This window comes from Lissotriton helveticus, chromosome 3_1, assembly GCF_964261635.1.
Source record: "Lissotriton helveticus chromosome 3_1, aLisHel1.1, whole genome shotgun sequence".
NCBI classification, from domain to species: Eukaryota; Metazoa; Chordata; class Amphibia; order Caudata; family Salamandridae; genus Lissotriton; species Lissotriton helveticus.
In genome coordinates, this window is record NC_136061.1 from 2098860250 (window position 1) to 2098879715 (window position 19466).

Here is a 19466-nt window from a genome sequence, read left to right on the forward strand (position 1 = left end):
CAGTCTTTGCAGCCTTTTCCCTTACTGTCTATTATACTCTTCGTGTGATTGATACATTTCCATTTGTGCGCCACATATCAGATTTAATATAATGTAACACAATACAAATAAATAGTTTAGAAAAATATAGAGTTTTAAACTTTAATGTATATTTGGCCAGATGATTAAAACATTTATGTTCAGAATTTAAGCAAACAGTATGCATTTAAAAATGAGTCTGTTAGAGAAAATCACTTTCAAAATTTTCTTTATTTTTTATTTTAATATTTTTTTTTTACAAAATGTTCAGATACAAATTATTTGAAACCAGTGTATGACTTACCACTCCCCTCGGCAGTGTTTTTCCCAACAAACGTATTATTCTAGGTGGACAGTGTTGTAGCACGCAGTAAGAGTGGCCATCATATTTAATAAATCAACTCTAGCCTGACAGTGGATTAAAATGATAATCGGCAAAAGACTGGCGTAGCCCAGAATGATAATTACATGGGGACCAGGTAGACTGACAATCATTAACAACTGTCAACAAAGGGCTGTGTTTACCGCCGACAAGATCTCCACTGATCCTGCCCGATTACATCATGATTTTGATTGAGTAGGATGATAGCATTCAGTCCTTAGAAAGGGATACAATCATATACAGATAAGTGACAAACGTGGAGTACAGGAAAAATCTGTAAATGTTCATAGTACCTGTATTACTTCTCCCGGTACAGTTATCTACCTTATTTACAGCTCAGCCACCTGTTATGGAGTCAAATCCACAATATGAGGGCGGGAAGGAACGGTGGGTACTGTAATAATGGGAGGCAGTTCCAGCACCTATGGAAATATAGTTTATCTTGTTGGGAGACATGTTGTGAAGTCCCCTACCTTTTCTTGATAGAACTCAGTTTTGCACTATTCAATAATCCATCTTTAGCCAGGACCAAATGTACTGTGACACACTCCGTGAAAAGAGTTCACTCATTTATAGAGCACCCCCTGCCTCTATGGTGAAGCTTAAAAGGAGAGTCCAATTTGTAGTCAAGAAATAGCATTGAGCATGATGCAGTACAATAACATCATTAACAACATTTGACAACCGTTTTACTGCTCTGGTATCTTATGGATCAATTGCGAAATAAATCACAACTGTAAAGATATACACACTATATTAAAAATGCACCAAAAAGTGACCAGGCGTTCATCAGGGGAAAAAGAGCAATTATGGTTTCCCTAAAGTGCGACTCTCAACTCGTGTGAAGGTCCTCGTGGAATTTGACCATCCTGTGACTCCGTGGAATTCTATGAAAGCACTGATGAAGTGCGTTTGTGCATCGTGTGCACAAACTATACAGAAAAGCATCCTAGGATCTACTGGTACCAAACGGTATACAGCTTCTATTAGTGAAACCAAACAATGAGTCAAGAAACATCCTCATGTATGGAAACAGTGAAACATTCGATACATCAGCATTGCAATGCCATCCTACCACTGAATTTCTCAGTCTGAAGGCATGAGGTGATATTCTGGATAAGAAATGCAGATACAGTCATCAATGGTGAATGTTCATGAATGAGCTCCATTGGCTTCTGGTATACATTTGATTAGTAGTCAATATGTATCCTATCAGAAATCACAGTAGATGTATGTGTATGTTGTGAACAATAACACTGTGTATTTCCTAAGCTGTCCTAATGTCAATACTGCAAAAGAAATGGGGCTACAACATCAAAGGGAATTTTGGCAGGAGAAGGGAGTGCCTTGCATTGCGAATATACTTAACTACTTTTGTCATAAAATTCAACCACACAATTGTACAAAAAAGATACGATTTGAAATATAAAACTGCACTTTTTGTCCTATTGTTACACTAAACAATCCAGTTTTAATCGAAGAGGACGGTATCTGTAGAAATAGTACACCACTTCGGGTACTGTAGTTGCTAATGGACCACCATGTTTAGAGGAGCACACCAACAGTGGTAAGGATGACAAGAAACACATGCAAAATCAAAATGGTATGGATGAGAGTTTGTACAAGTGGGGATTAGCCCACCAACAACACTGATTTGTAAGGGTTTCACAGCATTTCACACCCCAATGACGCAAATTTATCTAAGATCTTGAAAGACAAAATAATCGAATTAACATGGTCAATACAGAAGCCATGTAGTGCAAGCATTGACCTGCACATTGCTAGTAATATCGTAATTACAGCAACTCTCCTGAATTTCACTAACAACTAAGACTCGTTGCAGGATTTGTAGCTGCATACATTGAAATGGCAGAGGGATGATAACAAGTTGACAAGTTAACTTGAAAACACTGCAGCATCAGCTTCCAGCTCCTGATCCATTTTTATGAAATTCCGATCTCTTCATCTGAAAGAATTAACTAAAATCCTTCCCATAAAGTCGATCTTTGCATATCCCCAATGGGGTGATGATAGAAGCAGTCTTCAGTAAGAACGAGCAAGTCGAATCAGAAATCTGTTTGACAGTGATTCAATTCAAATAGGATATAAAATAAATAAATAAACATTTTCATGAACCAACACAGTATATAAATTAATTTGCAGAGCTCCGTTCAAAGTTGTTAAAAATCAGAGTTTGGAAGAGATCTCCCAGAGTTAAGTTATAGGCCACTTCTTCATTGTTCTTTCTCTGAAAGCACTGCTTGCTGTTTGCTAAGAGTTCGTAGGAGGTAAAACGAACATGAGCTCACTGAGGAATCATCACACATTCAATGCTTCAGAGTGAGATCAGTCCCTTTGGTTTTTAGCAAAATTAGCCGAAACGGATGCGAAAGGTGGAAATCTCCATTGGCTCTAAGTACAGAATGGGTATGCTGCCGTTAGACAATGGTGCCAGCGGGTACATCAGAGTCAGGGAGGTGGGCTGCATCGAAACCACATCTAGGGACTGGAACAGACTTGCGATGTTAAGCTGTGCAAAAAAAGAATAAAAAACTCAAATACGTATGTCAAAAGAAAAGTCTACAGATTAATGTTTCAAGGAAAAAACATTCCAACTCCTCAGACCACTTTAGTACTTGAAAACTAAAACCATGAATCAATTAAAATGGAAGCCATCATATGCTGCAATATTTTTTTCACCATTTTTCAGGTAATGTTCCTCTGGCAAGTAGTTTTTTAAAATGGCACCACATTGCGCTCACCAATTGGTATTCTTTCAAATATGAAAGGAAAATATAATTGTTAATTATTATACAAATGTGCAGAGTGTAGGGTATGGGAGAGAAAGAGCATGCAGGTAGTGAAAAGAAGGAAATAGGAATAGCCTTTATATCTTCCCATTGTTTTAGTTCTCATGCTTCAGATTTTTGGGGTCCCCAATGGTGTCTTAGAAATTAACACATGCATTTTATGTTTCATACTAATGAAGAAGGGAAGCAACTGAGGAAGGCAATACTGCCCAGTAAAAAGAACTGCACTTCATATATGAAATGTTATGCAGAACAATGATTACAAGTACCCTTTTGAAGAGTGATGTTGCAGCGATATGATTCGCACGCTTTCTTCTTCTTATTATTATTATGCGTTCTTATATAGCGCTCGATTACCCGTAAGCATCTCGGCGCTTGCCTTGGGAACCCGTCCTGGCTTCCCCAAGGTGAAAGCCAGGCATCCCGCCGCGGGGGGGGGGCGTAGTGTAGATTAAGCAAGCTATTGCCCAGAGTTGCAGAGTGTGAACCCATGATTCGAGTAGGCACCGAAACGAGAATTATCGAGTCCGTGGATATTTGGGCTCAAGACCCTGCCGCGTCGGGAATTGAACCCTGGTCCCGGGTCTGACCTCTGCTTCAGGGTCTGCCTCCTCTAACCAGTGAGCCACCCTTCTCCACTTATTCGAATGTGTCAAGCATGATGCAGGCAAAATAATACGGATATTGGAAATCCGGTACAGCAACTTAAATGATCACACAGACATGAGGTACCATAGCGTTACGATTACCTGCCCTTGGCTTGTGGTGCAGTTAAAACCTAAATTCTTGGCTTCAAGACCACAGTCAAATCCTTTCCGGTGTAAAATCAGTGCAGTCTCTGATGATGGTAGCCTGTCTTCCTAATAAATGGGAGAGAAAGGGATTTGTTAAGATGAAAGAATATTCCAGCACTCTTTAGCCAAGATCATCAGTAGACCCCACTTCAAGTTTTGACTTTGAAAACTAATGTTGTGTTCGATTAAAGTTTTACAGTGATATTGTTTGTTTAGTTTTGGTTTACTGGAGCGTAACATCGTACATATAATAAGAAACCACCGGAAAAGTAGATTCTCTCAAAAATGGTAGGCTCATACAAACATTCCAATTAAATAAAAACTGAGTGAGTGGAATAACAAGGTACTAAGCTTAGTTATTTATTTTTTGAAAATGTTTTTATTGGCATTTTCATATTACAAAAGACAGATTATGTTAAAATACAACTAATTTGACTTCATTTGGTGCATAATACATCATTGGATATTGCTATCCTCGCATTAAGTAGACATGTATCCTGTCTTTATTCAGGTCTTACGCTGAACAAATCTTATGCAGAACTGGGATAACGTTCATGGAATCCAGGGTACATATATCGGATGGGGTGTCAGGGTTGGTGCGCATCATGCTGGTTGGTATGTCTGAGTGCTGCTAGGGGGAGGGGGAGGTGGTTGATCCAGCCCTTATGTCTTGTGAGGTTCGTGGTGATAATGTTATGTTAGTTGCATTTATAGAGCGCACAGTTTCCCTGGGGTGTCTTGGCGCTAGCACTGATTGCTGGGGGAAAAGACTGTTGCTACTGCAAAAAGAGCCAGGTCTTGAACCCCCTCCTAAAGGAGAGGAGATCCGGGGCACTCCTGAGATGAAAGGGAAGCGCGTTCCAGGGTCTGGAGGCACAGTTAATAAAACTCCTCTCTCCCCAGTTGACTCTTTTAAATGGGGGGACTTGAACATATTCAGCTCCAGAGGAGCGTAGCGTTTCTCCCGGGACATACCAGAGGAATTTACGCCTCAGGAAGTCAGGTCCTGCATCCATTGATGGCCTTAAACACTGTACAAAGGGCCTTGAAGCGAACTCTGTTTCACCGGGAGCCAGTGAAGTTGGCGTAGCTCCTTTTTCACGGAAACAAATTTAGGAGTTCCTGACAGCACTCTTGCCGCTGCATTTTGGGCTAGTTGTAGTCGATTAATGTGCTGTTTTTGAGCGTTGAGATAAAGGTCATTGCAGTAATCCAAACGCGACATTATAAGAGCCGTAATCACAGTCTTGAGGCTGTTTTCAGAAAGGAAGAACTTAATCTTCCTTATAATCCTTAAGACTAGAAAGCAGGCTGAGGACACCATGCTTATTTGGTCACTCATGACGAGCTTATTTTCCAGCAGTACCCTGAGGTTTTTTGCTTTCCTTGTGGGGAGGGGAGGAGGAATACACCAAGATCTTCTGCCCACCAGTCCAGTGTCCACACATGTGGATTATTGATTATTGACAAGCTTTATGACCTCGGTCTTGGTGGAGTTCAGTTTTAGGCAATTAGATGCCACCCAGTGTGAGATGGCGCCCATACAATCATGGAAACTTGTCTCAGTTTCCGTTTCCCTCTCTTCCATCAATGATAGTACTATTTGAGTGTCATCAGCGTATGAGGTGAGTTGGAAACCAAATGATCTGATGACACCAGCCAGGGGTGCCACGTAAATATTGAAAAGAGTTGGGCTTAGACACGAGCCCTGTGACACCCCACATGGAAGGGAGCAGGCCTATTGGTGAGCTCTATGTGGTGCATTTAAATTAGTGGACTCCTTGTGGGCCAATCTTTAATTCGTTTGGGTGGACTCTTTCTTTTGTAGTACTGCTCTAAACCCGTATTGGGTAGGATCAAGAGAGTTGTTAAGCTGCAGAAACACGCTCAGTTGGATATTCATGGCGTTTCCCAGAATTTTGGCCGGGAAAGGGAGCCGTGAGATGGTCCTGTAACTGTTAGGATCTTTTGGATCCAGGGTCTATTTTTTCAATCGTGGGAGAACAGAGCCCTTTTTCCAGGATTTGGGAAAAATGCCAGACCCCAGAATAGCATTCAGCAGGGGTGTGAGTGCTGTTCCAATAATTTCAGGAATTTGCTTTAAAATCCATACTGGACAGGGATCTGTGGGGGCTCCAGACCGAATAGAGTTCAGGAGTTTAATTGTTTCTGGGGTTTCAAGGGATTTAAATTGTGCAAACACCAGAGGAGGGCAGGGGCAGCCGAGACTATGCAAGTAAGGGCGATCATGTGCCCTGTTGTCTATTTGTGAGAACGAGGAAAAAATGTTTTCTACTTTTTTTTGGAAGAAATCTGCTAATTCGTCACAGTGTTCAGAGTTGTTCTGACTTAGAGACATTTGGGGTGGCCAGTTTTTTAAGGGTTTCAGTGCTTTTTGTATGTTGAAGTATTTTTTTGGGGCTTCTGACAATAGTTGTTTATAGATGATAATACTAAGCTTGTACTCTTCCTTGTCTGGCTCTGTGTACTTTTTTCGCCATGCCCGTTCCAATTGCTTACAGGCCAATTTTTGGGCGCGGAGGTCCTCAGAGTACCAGGGTGCTGAAGGTTGAGCCGGTTTGGGGATCCACTTTTTTCTGGGGCTAGACGGTTACAAGTTTTACCTAACCATTGAGTGTAAGCTAATGTGGCCTCATCCACTCCCAAGGGGAGAGGGCGCATTGAGTGCCTCAGGGTGTCTCCAAATTTCTCAATATCCATACTTCCCCAGACCCTGAATACAATCTCCTGGGTTAGCTTGGAATAGGCCGGATGTTCCCCGTGTCTTCTTAGTTCAAATTGTATGACATAGTGATCGGACTAGGGGAGAGGGAGAACTGAGGTGTAAACCAGATCATTATTGTTAGAAAAGATTCCGTCCAAGGTGTGGCCTTTTTCATGGGTAGGGGCCGTCACCAGTTGCTTGAGATCCCCTCCCGCCATAATTTGCTCCAAGCGAGCAGTATCTGTCATGAGGGGCCTCTAGATAGAAGTTAAAATCTCCCCGTGTCGTATAGGAGTCTTGGCAAAGCCCTTCCTCCAGTAGGGAGCCAACTGAGTCCAAAAACCCGTTCTTAGGGCCAGGAGGACGGTAGAGCAATATACCTTTGAGAGTTCTGTAATGCACCGAATGAAAGCTGAAGGCTAAGGCCTCGCAGGAAGAGTTGGAGGCAGTGTGAAACGTGGGTTTTAATGAGTCATGATGAATAATTGCCAACCCACCCCCCCTTTTTATGTGGCCTATCAAGAGTGTAACAGTTAAAACCCGATCGTGAGGCCTTCACAAGATCAGGTCCTGAGGCACTATCGGTCCAAGACTCCGTAACAAAAGCCAATTTTGTATCTAGTTCCTCCAATAGGAGCGCGCATTCTGCGCTGTGTTTAATGATCTGGCATTAAAAAGAATACATTTTAAAGGTCCTGCTTTAACTATATTAGCTTTTTTAGCTGATCTGCCAACTGGGCCTATGGCTGGTAGGTCTTGGACATGGGGAAGATAAAGGCGGCAGATAGCGCAAGTGCTTACCATATATTTAGCATCAGTCTTTATCAAGATAGGAGTGCATCTACGTGTCCCACTGCTGGGATTCAGCCTGCATAGCTCATCTTTGGAATAGCTCAATCTGTCTATGGTAAAAGGGCAGGGGGGACTGGCCCCGAGCCTGGATCGAGCGCGACAGGCTTGCCTTAGGCGCGCTCCGCTGCACGTCCCTGTCAGCATGTGGCCTAAATAGCGTCTCGTCCGACCACTAGACCGCTAACCCTAAAGATGGCGGCCCGCCGGTTCGGTCCTCCTCCCTCCCCTACAATCCCCTGTGCAAATTAGCAAATTTTAGCAGCTGTCAAGTACAGGCAAGTAAACACCGTAATAATAAAAAGCGTTTCTAAAATTGCGTTTTGAAATTGTGCAAAGTCGGCGGTTGCAGCAAGTATTAGCAGCAGGCAGGAGAGCAAGTTTATAGCAGCAGGCAGGTGAGCACAGGTAAAATACGTTTAAAAAACAATTTAAAAGTACTAGTCTTAACAATAGCTGGTCATTTCCTGGTGAGCATTGTACACAGCTCTGCCCAGGCAACCAGCGCTGCGCTGCGTGTCCGCATGTGGCCTAAATAGCCTCTTGTAAGACCGCTAGACCGCTAACCCTAAAGATCAGGTACAATGCTCGCAGGTCATCTCCTGGCGAGCATTGTACACATAATATTGAGCAACGTTACGTATTTGCTGCAAGAGGAGAGTTGGAGTGTGTGCTTTCGGCCGGGGCTTGTGAGTGTGGGTCCACTGGGGTATGTGGGGAACCAACAGGGTTGTCGAGTGTTGGTGGCTGTTTGAATTGGTGTAGTAATAAGGTCCATTCCATAGAGATGGGGTGCTTACGTATCCCCTTCACCTCCTTCTCCCTTAATGTGTCTTCCTCCGCTGTCGCCCATTTGTGTACTGCTCCCACCCATGCCGCAATCGAGGGACCTGTGGGGGATCACCAGTGCAAAGCTATACTTCTTTTAGCCAGCAAAATTGCCAGTGAGATAAAGCGGAGTGAGACTTTGTGTTGCTTCTGTTTCCAGAAGATACCTAATGCACAGGCTTCCCAGGTGTTCAGGTGTGAAAGCCCCATGAGATCTCTGAGTGTGCTGTGAACATTGTTCCAATACGGCTGTAGTGTAGGGCAACTCCAGAACATGTGGTAGAAATCTGCTTCCTGTGATCGGCATCTGGGGCGGAGGAACTGGGTGTCTGGGTAGAATCTCGGGATGCGTGCTGGTGTTTGATGTGCCCTGTGTAGGATATAGAATTGTATATTTTTAAAACCTGCATTTCTGGACACCTTCTTGGGGTATTCGAGGGCCATATCCCACTCTTTCTCGTGTATTTGGCGCCCTAGTTCCTCCTCCCAAGTGGCTCGCAGGGCCTCCAGGGGTCTGTTTGTGAGCTCCCTAATGGCTTTATAGAGCAATGTGGTCAGGTGTCGCTCAACTCCCATGTGTATGATCCTGTGGATGACTGGGTGAGTTGCTGGCTCTCCCATCAATAGGTCGTGGTGTGATCGATAGCTTTCTATGAGTTGGCGGTGAAGTAGAAACTGGCCAGTGGGGAGTTCATACTCATCCATAAGCTGGTGGTATGGTCTAAGCTGACTGTCCTCAAACAGAGACTCTATTTTGGTTAGGCCGTGGTCTGTCCATGTGTGAAGCATGTTAGTTGTGTAAAATTTCTCTTGTTTGGGCCAGCCGACTAAAGGCAGCAAAGGGGAACACGGAGGTGTCCCTGCCGACATACGGTGTATCCGTTGCATGCATTTGCGCGCCACCGCTACTTGTATGGGGTATGTACGCCGCATTTTAGTACCAGGCAGTAGTAGGCGGCGGAGTTCTGGGATGGGTACCTGGCCGGTCGCTGTGTATGTCTCACCTATGTGTCTACCTGCCATCCAGTAGGACAGACACTGTAATTGTGCTGCCAGGAAGTACGATTCGAAGGACGGCACGCCTAGTTCTCCCTGTGCGGTGGGTATTTGTAGTTTCGCTAGTGCTATCCTACGTCTGCTTGTTCCCCATATGAGCGAGCTGAGGAGCGAGTTTAAGTCCCAAAAGAAAGCTCTGGGTGGGATTACCGGCAGATTCGTGAAGTGGTACAGTAGGCGCGGGACTATTATCATTTTGGCTAAGGCCACACGGCCGATCAGGGCTAACGAGAGGTTCTTCCAGAATCCGACCGCTGATCAGGTTCCGGCAGTGCTCTGCGGTGGTTACCTTCAAATATGATGGCTGGGGTGTGGTAGAGCCGGATCATGAGGTATCGGGGAGCCTCAACACTCCAGGTCACTTTCTGGTCACCCAGCCATACATCACAAGGGGGGAGGACCGGGTGTAGTGGGTAAACTGTGGATTTGTCCCGGTTTACTCTGAGCCCGGAGGCTCCCGCAAATTCAGTCATTGTTGTCCAAATGGGTGTTAGGTCTGCAGTAATGTCCTGTATATATATATAGCAAAAGGTCGTCGGCGTACATGGAGACAATATGTGTGGTATCCGCTATGGGAATGACCCAGTGTACCCCCTCCCGTCGCAGCCGTATAGCCAAGGGTTCTACAGCGAGGGCAAAGAGTAGAGGCGAAAGCGGGCAGCCCTGCCTCGTGCCTCTCTGCACCTCGAATTCTGGCAATATGTATTGCCCCATGCGGATGCAAGAGGTTAGTTTGGTGTACAGGAGTTGTGTGTATGCTAAGAGGATGGGACCGAATCCTGATTGTTTTAGGACCAAGAACAGGTATTGCCATGTGAGGGTATCAAAGGCCTTCTCGAGGTCTAGGATGAGACAGGCTGCTCTGGGGAACGTGGCACCCACTTGATCTTGGATATGGAAGAAGCGACATATATTTTGGGGCATGTTTCGGCCCGGAACGAAACCACATTGATCTGGGTGAACCAGGGGTCGTAGGATTTGTATATACCTGTCCGCTAATATCTTCCCTAGTATCTTACAGTCGGCGGACAGAAGCGTGATGGGACAGTAGGAGGCCATCAGTTGTGGGTCGCGATTTGGTTTCAGAAAGGTTACAATAACTGATTCCCGGAGGGATCCTGGTAGTTCTCTTTTTTCTAGTGCTGTCGCGAACATCATCACCAGGCGGGGGACCAACAGGGGGAGAAGGTTGTGTAGTATTCCAGGTGGAAGCCGTCTAGCCCCGGAGCTTTGTTACGAGCAAGTGCATGTAGTGTGTGGCTGACATCGGCGGAGTGTATCTTTTCATCTAGTGCAGTTCTCTCTGCCTTCGTGATTTTGGGGATCGTCAACGGGTCAAGAAAATGGTCAAGTATTTCCGGCCCTATCAGTGTTGGGCTACGGTAAACCTGAGAGTAGTATTGGTGGAACGCCAAGAGGATTTCTGCCTGGGACAACACCAAATTTCCGAAGGTGTCTAGCACTTCAGTAATGGGTTTCACATCTGTGTCTTGTTTGGCTAGCCATGCCAATAAAGTACCCGTTTTATCCCGCTCCTTATGCATCCAGGTTGCATACGCCCTGAAGTTGCTCCGACGGAGGCCGGTGCTGACGGCTAGCTACTCTGTCTTTGCTTTTGCTACTTGTGCCACTGCCTCCTCAGATGCGTCGTCTCATTTAGTTAGGGCAGCTAGCTGCACTTCGGCTTTGGTAAGTGCTTGCTCCAGTGTCCGTTTTACTGCTACTATTTGTTTAATACATTCTCCCCGGGTTACTACTTTGAATGTTTCCCATTCTACTAATGGAGATGTCGCCGTACCTGCGTTGTGTGTGAAGTATTCCTGTATGCTTTGCGCCTGTTCGTGTTTAAAGACTTGGTCCGTCAGGCAGTCCAGTGACAGTAGCCAAGTGGGAACTGGAGGGGGTTCTCCAGTTTAACTGCAGGATGTGGGCGTCGTGGTCAGAAATAACCCGACGGAGGTAGTCCGTGTTTTGAATTATGGGTATCAGCGGCGCTGAGCATAAAAAATCTATCTAACCGGACCCGCAGGTTATGCGGTATGGAGTGGAATGAGTACAGTAGAGTCTGTGGATGACGCATTCTCCATGCATCTGTGAGTGTACATTGTGTGATCCAGGCCTTAAACCGTTCTGTTGGCTTGTAGGCTGGAGAGTGTGTGAGTGGGGGGTGGGACCGATCTAGGGGAAGGTTTAGTGTGCAATTATAATGGCACCCTAATATCCATGGTATGGAAGCGAATTGGGCCAAAACACCTGTCAGGCGGTCCCAGAACCTGTCTTGCTCTACATTTGGGGCATATATACTGCCCAAAAGTACTGATTGCCCATCTAAGAGACCTTCCAGTAGGGGATACCTCCCCTCCTTGTCTACCACTCTTCTGAGTTCCTGGAATGGGGCCCCTGGTCGAACCAAAATCAGCGCCCCACGTGCGTATGCTGAGTATGACGTGGCACATATAGTTCTGCGCCATTTGGCCTGCAATTTGCCTATTTCCAATGTGGTCAGATGCGTCTCTAGCAAGAACGCGATCCGTGCGTTCTGGCGTTTTGTGTATGAATATACAGCGTAACGTTTGCTCAGTGTATGGAGGCCCCTAGTGTTCAGCGTTAAGATATTAATGTCTGTGTTCTGCATTGTCATAGCCATTTGGTGTTGTCCGTACATGCTAATGTTGCGAGTATCAGCTGGAGCATTGTGCCAGACGATTCCCTAGCAGCGTGATAAACGTGTGTGAAATGCGATATCGCCCATTTTCGTGATGCGGTTACCCTAATATGTGAAGGTCTATAACAGGAAGGGACTAGGGCAATGAACTGTAAACTGGAGTTGGTAAACAGTCCCAATACCAAGGACCTATCGCTGGTGACGATACGTACAAAGCTACTCTCATAGAAGAGGAGCGTGTAACAATATGATGTGGGGGTTGCAGTGCGTGTATGCGAGGCTGTTCGCAGACCGGGCATTTGCAGGATCATTGGTCGTCGACTGAATTGTGCTTGATCATGCCTGTGCAGCGTGCGCTTAAAGGGTGAGTCTTGGTTGCGCAGGCTGTTGTCAGGTCACCTTATGCAGAGAGGGTGTCAGTTTGTCCGTCCAACATGGCATCAGCCGTCTGGAGGTTAACCAAGGGAGGTGTAATTGAGTCCGCTACAGAAAGCGTTCTGTCACTGTCATCTTCTCCTTCCGAAGAAAAGAGGTGTGGGGATCGATCTGTGTCTTCTGCGGGTGGAGAGGTCTGTAGTTACGTCACTGCTCGTACAACCTTTCGTCGCTCCTTCATGATTTGCTCCAGGTCTGGAGATTCCTGGGTATGGGTCTTAGTCTAACAACACAAAAGGACTGTCAATGGTCTGTACAACTTATGGGGGCAAAGAAAAAATGTGACGGACTCTGTGTCTACCTGTAAAGTGTGTACAACAAAAAGGAAATTAATCCCATCAGCCCACCCATATGGCAGAGCTTCATCATCTGGGATAGAACCAAAGATGGTCCGGTTAGGGAGCCACACACCTGTTGGAATTATGTGCTTCTCCAAACCCAAGGAACCACCAGTGATGGATCATACCAAAAATCAAATCAGTTTGGAATGGTGTGGGATGTTAAATTGCAGTGAGAAAAAATGTGTGCACTTAAGGATGGTATTTGACCAAATACCATCCTTAATAGACAGTTATTGTGTCAAACTGTCTCACCCTCATTTTAATTTTGACACCATGATTTTCCCTAATAAAGTTTTCCTTAAATCATGGTAGCCAATTTTACATCTCACTTTTTGATTCTTTTTGCACACATTTTTTCTCACTGCAATTTAACATCCCACACCATTCCAAACTGATTTGATTTTTGGTATGATCCATCACTGGTGGTTCCTTGGGTTTGGAGAAGCACATAATTCCAACAGGTGTGTGGCTCCCTAACCGGACCATCTTTGGTTCTATCCCAGATGATGAAGCTCTGCCATATGGGTGGGCTGATGGGATTCATTTCCTTTTTGTTGTACACACTTTACAGGTAGACACAGAGTCCGTCACATTTTTTCTTTGCCCCCATAAGTTGTACAGACCATTGACAGTCCTTTTGTGTTGTTATACTGTGAATAAGGGATTTGTCTGTCCTTTGGTCTTTAAATAATTTTCCCCTTAGACCCTCCACCAACCTTGTTTTTGACATATGGGTCTTAGTCACCCTGTCTTTACCGCTGCCTTGCTGCTTGGAGTTACGTCTTCTGGTGCATAGTGACTTGAACCTTGGGCCGCGTGTGGTCTCTGCCCTGGGTTGTTGCGCACAGTGCTGATCCGCGCATTCGTGTGCCGCTTCGGAGTTCGCAAAGAAGATGGCGGAACCGTTATAAATAACTTCGAGGCGGGCAGGAAAGAGCAGGGAATATAGTATGTTGTTCGCCCGTAGTCGTCGTTTCACTTCCAGGAACGATGATCTTTGTTGCTGCACCGCCCGTGCGTAATCAGGGAATATCATTATCTGTTTATTTTCTACCTGCAAGGGGCCAGATTGTCTAGCGGCATGAAGCACCGTGTTGCGGTCTCGGAACTGCAGGCATTTCGCCAGCATTGGTCTGGGGGCGGTTCCTGGTGGGGGGCTTGCGGGCTGGGACCCTGTGAGCACGTTCTATAGAGAAGAATGCTGTCCGGTCAGCCATGGGAGTGAAAGATTTCACTCATGCTTCCATATGTTCTACCGGGTTCTCGCCTTCGATTCCTTCTGGAAGTCTCATCACGCAGATATTACAGCATCTCGAGCGCCCTTCCAAATCATCCACACGCTATTCCATGGTGGTCAGGCGGATCAGGGCGGTTTGGAGTGTCGTCTGGTGTGCCTTGACAGAGGGTTGCAGGTCATGCCTGGCACTTATCTAGGCTTTAGTCTGCTACAGCTGATCTTCGTTATTTGATAGCGCCAGGAGTATCCGGTAGGAGTGGCAATTGCGCTCTATAAGCAACACATTTCATTTTATTTCAGGTCGGTCAGAATCTTCTCTCCGTTCCTCACTTTGTTGGCCAGTTTTCTATGGTCATCCTGGATGAGGCTGATGTCCATCGTCAGGGTGCCGAGTCGCTCCTCCATGGACACCCTGGAGAGTTCGATGGCTGCCAATACTTGGTCTAGTTTGTCTGAGATACATTCATCGGACTGAGGCGCTGTAGTTTTGGCCCATGTCCGGGTATTTGGCATGTTCTCAGCCTCAGTCTCTGGCACAGTCGTGTGCTGCGAGGTTCTCAGCTTCCCCATTGTGTTGTCTGGGAGGGTCCCTCACACAGTGATCGTTGCTGGTGGCTGTGGAGTATGTGTCAGAGTCCCCGCTTATTGGGTGCCCGATGTCGGTCGTGGTGGTTTCGCTGGTCACAAGGGGCGCGCCGGGCAAGGAGATAAGGATGCACCGGCTCAGTGAGGGGGTGTGGGGGGTTGGAGGGGAAGAAGCCCCGTTCCTATCGCCCATGCGGCTGGCCCACTTCCTTGTGGTTTTGTAAGAGATCGGGTGTTGCTCACTGTGCGCGTTGCCCTGGGAAGAATTTTAGGCCGGGATCGTTAGTGTTCCAGCAGCCAAGTCAAGCTCCTCACCAGGGATACAGTGTACAGGCTGATTCAGGCATTTAAATTGGTACAAGCAGCAGTAGGAGGGGGTCGCTCTTACAACGCCCTTTGACCAGGGGGGTCCGCCGCTCACCTCTTCTTTGTCGTCGTGGTGTGTTCACGGAGGGCTTAGAGTCTTGTCTTCAGTCTCGTCGTTCGCTGCGACCCTCGGATGCCATTTTGGGGTCAGGCAGCACCGGCAGAGTGCATTTCCTCCGTTTGCGGGTGGGCCGGGGGTGGGAACCATCCACCCACCCCTGAATCGCTGATTGCAAGGCTGACACCCCCGGCACCACTCGGTTGCACTCCGAGCCCGGGCCGTCTTCTGGATCAGGTCCGCAGCAGTAAAAATGGCAGGCTGCCTCTCGTCTCCGCCATCGCCGGCGTCCATCTTCTGTCCCCTTTCACAGTCTGGGGACGGATGTCAGCTATCAACGATGTCAAGTTGTCCTTTCACCGGCTCCGCGCCCCCCGGCCGTCTGTCTTGAGGCTCACGCTCCCGGTATGCACCCCTTGGCTCAAGCCCGATCGCACAGGGGCTAACGTTCAGTGCAGGCGGGCGCCATCTTGCCGCTGGGAGTCGGGGTTCCTAAAATTGCGATTTTCGTCGAGGATCTGCCCAATTGCTGGGTTACTGGTTCACCGCTTGATGTTTCTTATAGTCCAACATCAGGGTGTAGGCTCAGAGCCCAGATTCGACATAGGGAAGTGGGCAATATGCTAGTCCGATCGCGGAGCCTTAGCAGGACACGTCTGCCATCGCAGCCTGCTTGGACAAAATTTGGAAATTTTGAATTTGTTCTTCGTCACTGGCACCAGGTTTCACACATGAAGTCAAAACAAATGGAAAACAAGCATAGGTCTCTGCTTTGGGACCTTATGAGTGTTTAGTCATGCAATAGTTGATGTTGTTGCACCAAGTATATTGTGCTAGATAACTAAACACTTACAAGGTCCCAAAGGCGAGACCTATTGGCTATGCCAATGCTTGTTTTCTCTCATTTTGTTAGGTAACACAATATAATAATCGCGTACCATCGTGAATTAGAATTCTAAAACTGCGATAATGCAAAAATATATAGATATATATTTCATCAACATGCAACAAACATTTTCAGCAGTGTTTGAAAGAATAGTAAAAAAAATAACATGCAAAATCAACCAAGGCATCTTTCCAAAAAGCAATTGAAATATTAAGCATTTTAATTGCGACATATTTGAAGGCGTTTACTCTGCAGGAACATTTTTTAATTTTGGATTAGAAACACGTTTGCATAGTCGCAAATACACTAGATTTGGAGAAAAAAGTATGGCTAAATGGAAAATAAAACAAATAAAACTTTTATTTTTAAAGCTGTGCGCACCGTTTTCATAGCATCGTGCAGCCGGTGGTAAACAGAGCAAAGATTTTCTAACTAAAGGGAAAGCAGAAATAACATTTCTGTCAATAACTTACACTTCACTGCAGGGCTCAAATTTTCTCGTGGCCTGATGCGGCCTCTTTAATTGTTCGCCCCTGTCCTCGCGCGCACAAAGGGCAGCTTCTACAACATCCAGGTCCCAGGAATCTGTGGCACTGAAGCCAGAGAATGCCCCGGTTACTTACCGGTAATCTTCAATACTCCGAGTCCATGTCTTCCTCGCCACAGTAATTACCCATGAGCCTCCGGCTCCACACAGAACTCCAAGTATAAATAAAAAAAACGCTCTAGTCTCCCTCTTCCTCCTCCAAGATGGCCCACAGTGGCTATAGCCAATCCCATAAAGGGATACAGATACCTCCAATCGACCTGAAAAACCAAGCCGCAGACATGAAGCCACCACCAGGGAAGGGAAACTATACTGTGGCGAGGAAGACATGGACTCGGAGTAATGAAGATTACCGGTAAGTAACCGGGGCATTACCTCCTCGTCCTGTCTTCCTCGCCACAGTAATTACCCATGAGCCGATACCAAAGCAATCAGCTTCATGCAAGGAAAAACACTCCACATAAATCATGTAGAGAAACATAATTCAACCACAAGAGGTACAAATATTCCACAGAAACATACACCTCAAGTAATCCCAGCCGACAGTACAGAAGAGGCAAAGGAAACAGAACCCCCACCCCCAAACTGAAGGCGAAAATGGGACATGAAAGTATGCGGGGACGACCAAGTGGCAGCTCGGCAAACATCCTCCATGGACACCCCCTCAAAAATGGCCCACGATACAGAAACAGGTCTGGTGGACCAACCCTGAACAGGAAGAGGGGGAAGTTCAGAAACAGAACCAGAAGCCAACAACCCGGCCTCCTTAATCCAACGACCGACAGTGGACAGGGAGGGCTTCAGGCCCTGACGAGACAAACCAAAATTGACAAACAAATTGTCAACAGTACAAAAGGAAGAAGTGCGTGATAAAAAACCAACAAAGCACGACTCACATCCAACAGGTGGAGAAGGCAATCCCCAGCCGAGGAAGGATCAGGACAAAGAAACGGAAGAACCACTTCAGCAGAACGGTGAAAATAAGAATCCACCTTAGGAATAAACGTAGGATGAGGGCGCAAGACCACACGATCAGACAAAATGACCAAAAACGGAGCAGACCGCAGGAAGGCACCCAGCACACCAATACGCCTGGCAGATGCAATAGCCACAAGAAACACCACTTTGAGCGTCAAGAACATCAGGCCCACCGACTCCAAAAGGCCCGAAAGGAGCAGACTGCAAGGAACGCAATACCAGAGGAAGGTCCCAAGGAGGAGAACACAAGATAGGATGGGGACGTTGTAAAGAAAGCAACTTAAAAGCCGAGCCACCAAAGGAGAAATCGGAACCAAAGGCAGGACATGAAATGCCCGAATGGCGGCCCATCGATCCATGAGAGTGGAAATGGCCAAGCCCAAAAGGAATACAAAAAATCCAGAATTCGAGCAGGGTCCAAAGAAGCCAATGACAGCCCGTGACACACACACCAAGAGGCAAAGGTAACCCAATGCTTAGCATAGGACTGAAGAGTAGAAGGCTTCCGAGATTGCGGAATGACGCCAGCAACCGCAAAAGAACAACCGGCACACAACAGCGAACCCCTCTCAAGAGCCAGGCCCGCAGACCCAGGGACCGAAACACAGGCAGAGGAAGCAGAGGGCCCAACAGAGGGTAAGGCACGAACGGCAAGGCCCACCCCTGGGCCACAGCCAATACCAACAACAGGGGACACCAAGGGCGACGGCACCCCCCCCGGAACGACCAGAAGGACAAAGGTCCCTTCCCACTCGAACTACTGCAAGACCGCCGGAATCAGGGGAACAGGAGGAAAAGCATACACCAGGCCCCCGGCCAAAGGAACGACAGAGCGTCCACCCTCCAAGCATCCCGGCAAGGAATAATCGTGCAAAAGCAGCGGATCTAGGCAACGGCCCGTGAAACAAAGCAGACCACAATCGGAGACCCAAACAGTCTCCGCAACTTCCGGAACAACAAGGACGGCAGGGACAAAGACCCCATGTACGGAAACACATGGCTCAGACAAACCGCCACAGTGTTCCCCAGACCAGGAAGTCAAAATGCAGACAGGGACGCCAGGTTCCGCTCAGCCCAACCACAAATCCGAAGGCCGAGGCAACCGAGGGAACGAACCCAGCAACTACCCTGACGGTTGACGTACGACATCACCACCTGACTGTACGCCCGGACCCGCACATGGTGACCCCGAAGAAGATCCGAAAAAGCCAACAGACCCAACAGGACGGCCTTCAGCTCTTCGTAGTTGGAAGAACAAAACAACACAGACCAAGGCCAAACCCCTTGGGACGTCAAATCCCCCAGAGTAGCACCTCACCCCAGTAGACAGGCACCGGAAGGGAGAACCCGCGAGGGAACAAACAGAAACGGGCAGCCCCTGGACAGACGACCCACGGCCAACCACCACTCCAGGACCACCCGAACCTCCGGGGACACAGGGACCAAAACACCCATAACTAGGGAACAGTGGACCCAAGTAACAAAACGTGGGACACCAAGGGATACACGTAAAGGCGAGTCCAAGGAACGGTCAACAGGGACGTAGACATCAGCCCCCGGACCCGCAACCACAGGGCCACAGGATGAGAAGGCCCCGACAACAGGGACCGCACAGCCGACAGCAGTGACAGAATCCGAGCAGGGAGCAGGAACACCATCCCCAACCCAGCCTCGAACAGAGCCCCAACGAAAATCAATTCCCGCTCAGGAACCAGGGAGGACATCGGCACATTCATCAGGAATCTGTGATGCACCAGGACATGGCACACTCTCAGGACATGCAACTCCGCCATAGAAAGAGAAGAAGCAGAAATCAAAACATCGACCAGACAAGGAAAAACACCAATGCTCTCCCCATGCCAATGTCAAATAAGAGGAGGCAGAACCTCAGTAAAAATCCCGGGAG

At 47.1% G+C, this 19466-nt stretch overlaps 1 protein-coding gene across 2 annotated transcripts in view; it reads right to left on the minus strand.

Moving 5' to 3' along the window:
* Nucleotides 1-230: 230 nt before the first annotated feature.
* The window catches only part of MAN2A2 (mannosidase alpha class 2A member 2), a 709606-nt gene continuing 690370 nt past the window's right edge, over nt 231-19466 (minus strand). For both annotated transcript variants that reach the window (XM_078683269.1, XM_078683268.1), the window contains 2 exons: nt 3960-4070; nt 231-2930 (listed from right to left, as the gene is read on the minus strand). In XM_078683269.1, coding sequence (XP_078539395.1) covers nt 2772-2930; nt 3960-4070 — 270 coding nt within the window. In that variant the 3' untranslated portion in view covers nt 231-2771. The remainder of the gene's footprint in view (nt 2931-3959; nt 4071-19466) is intronic.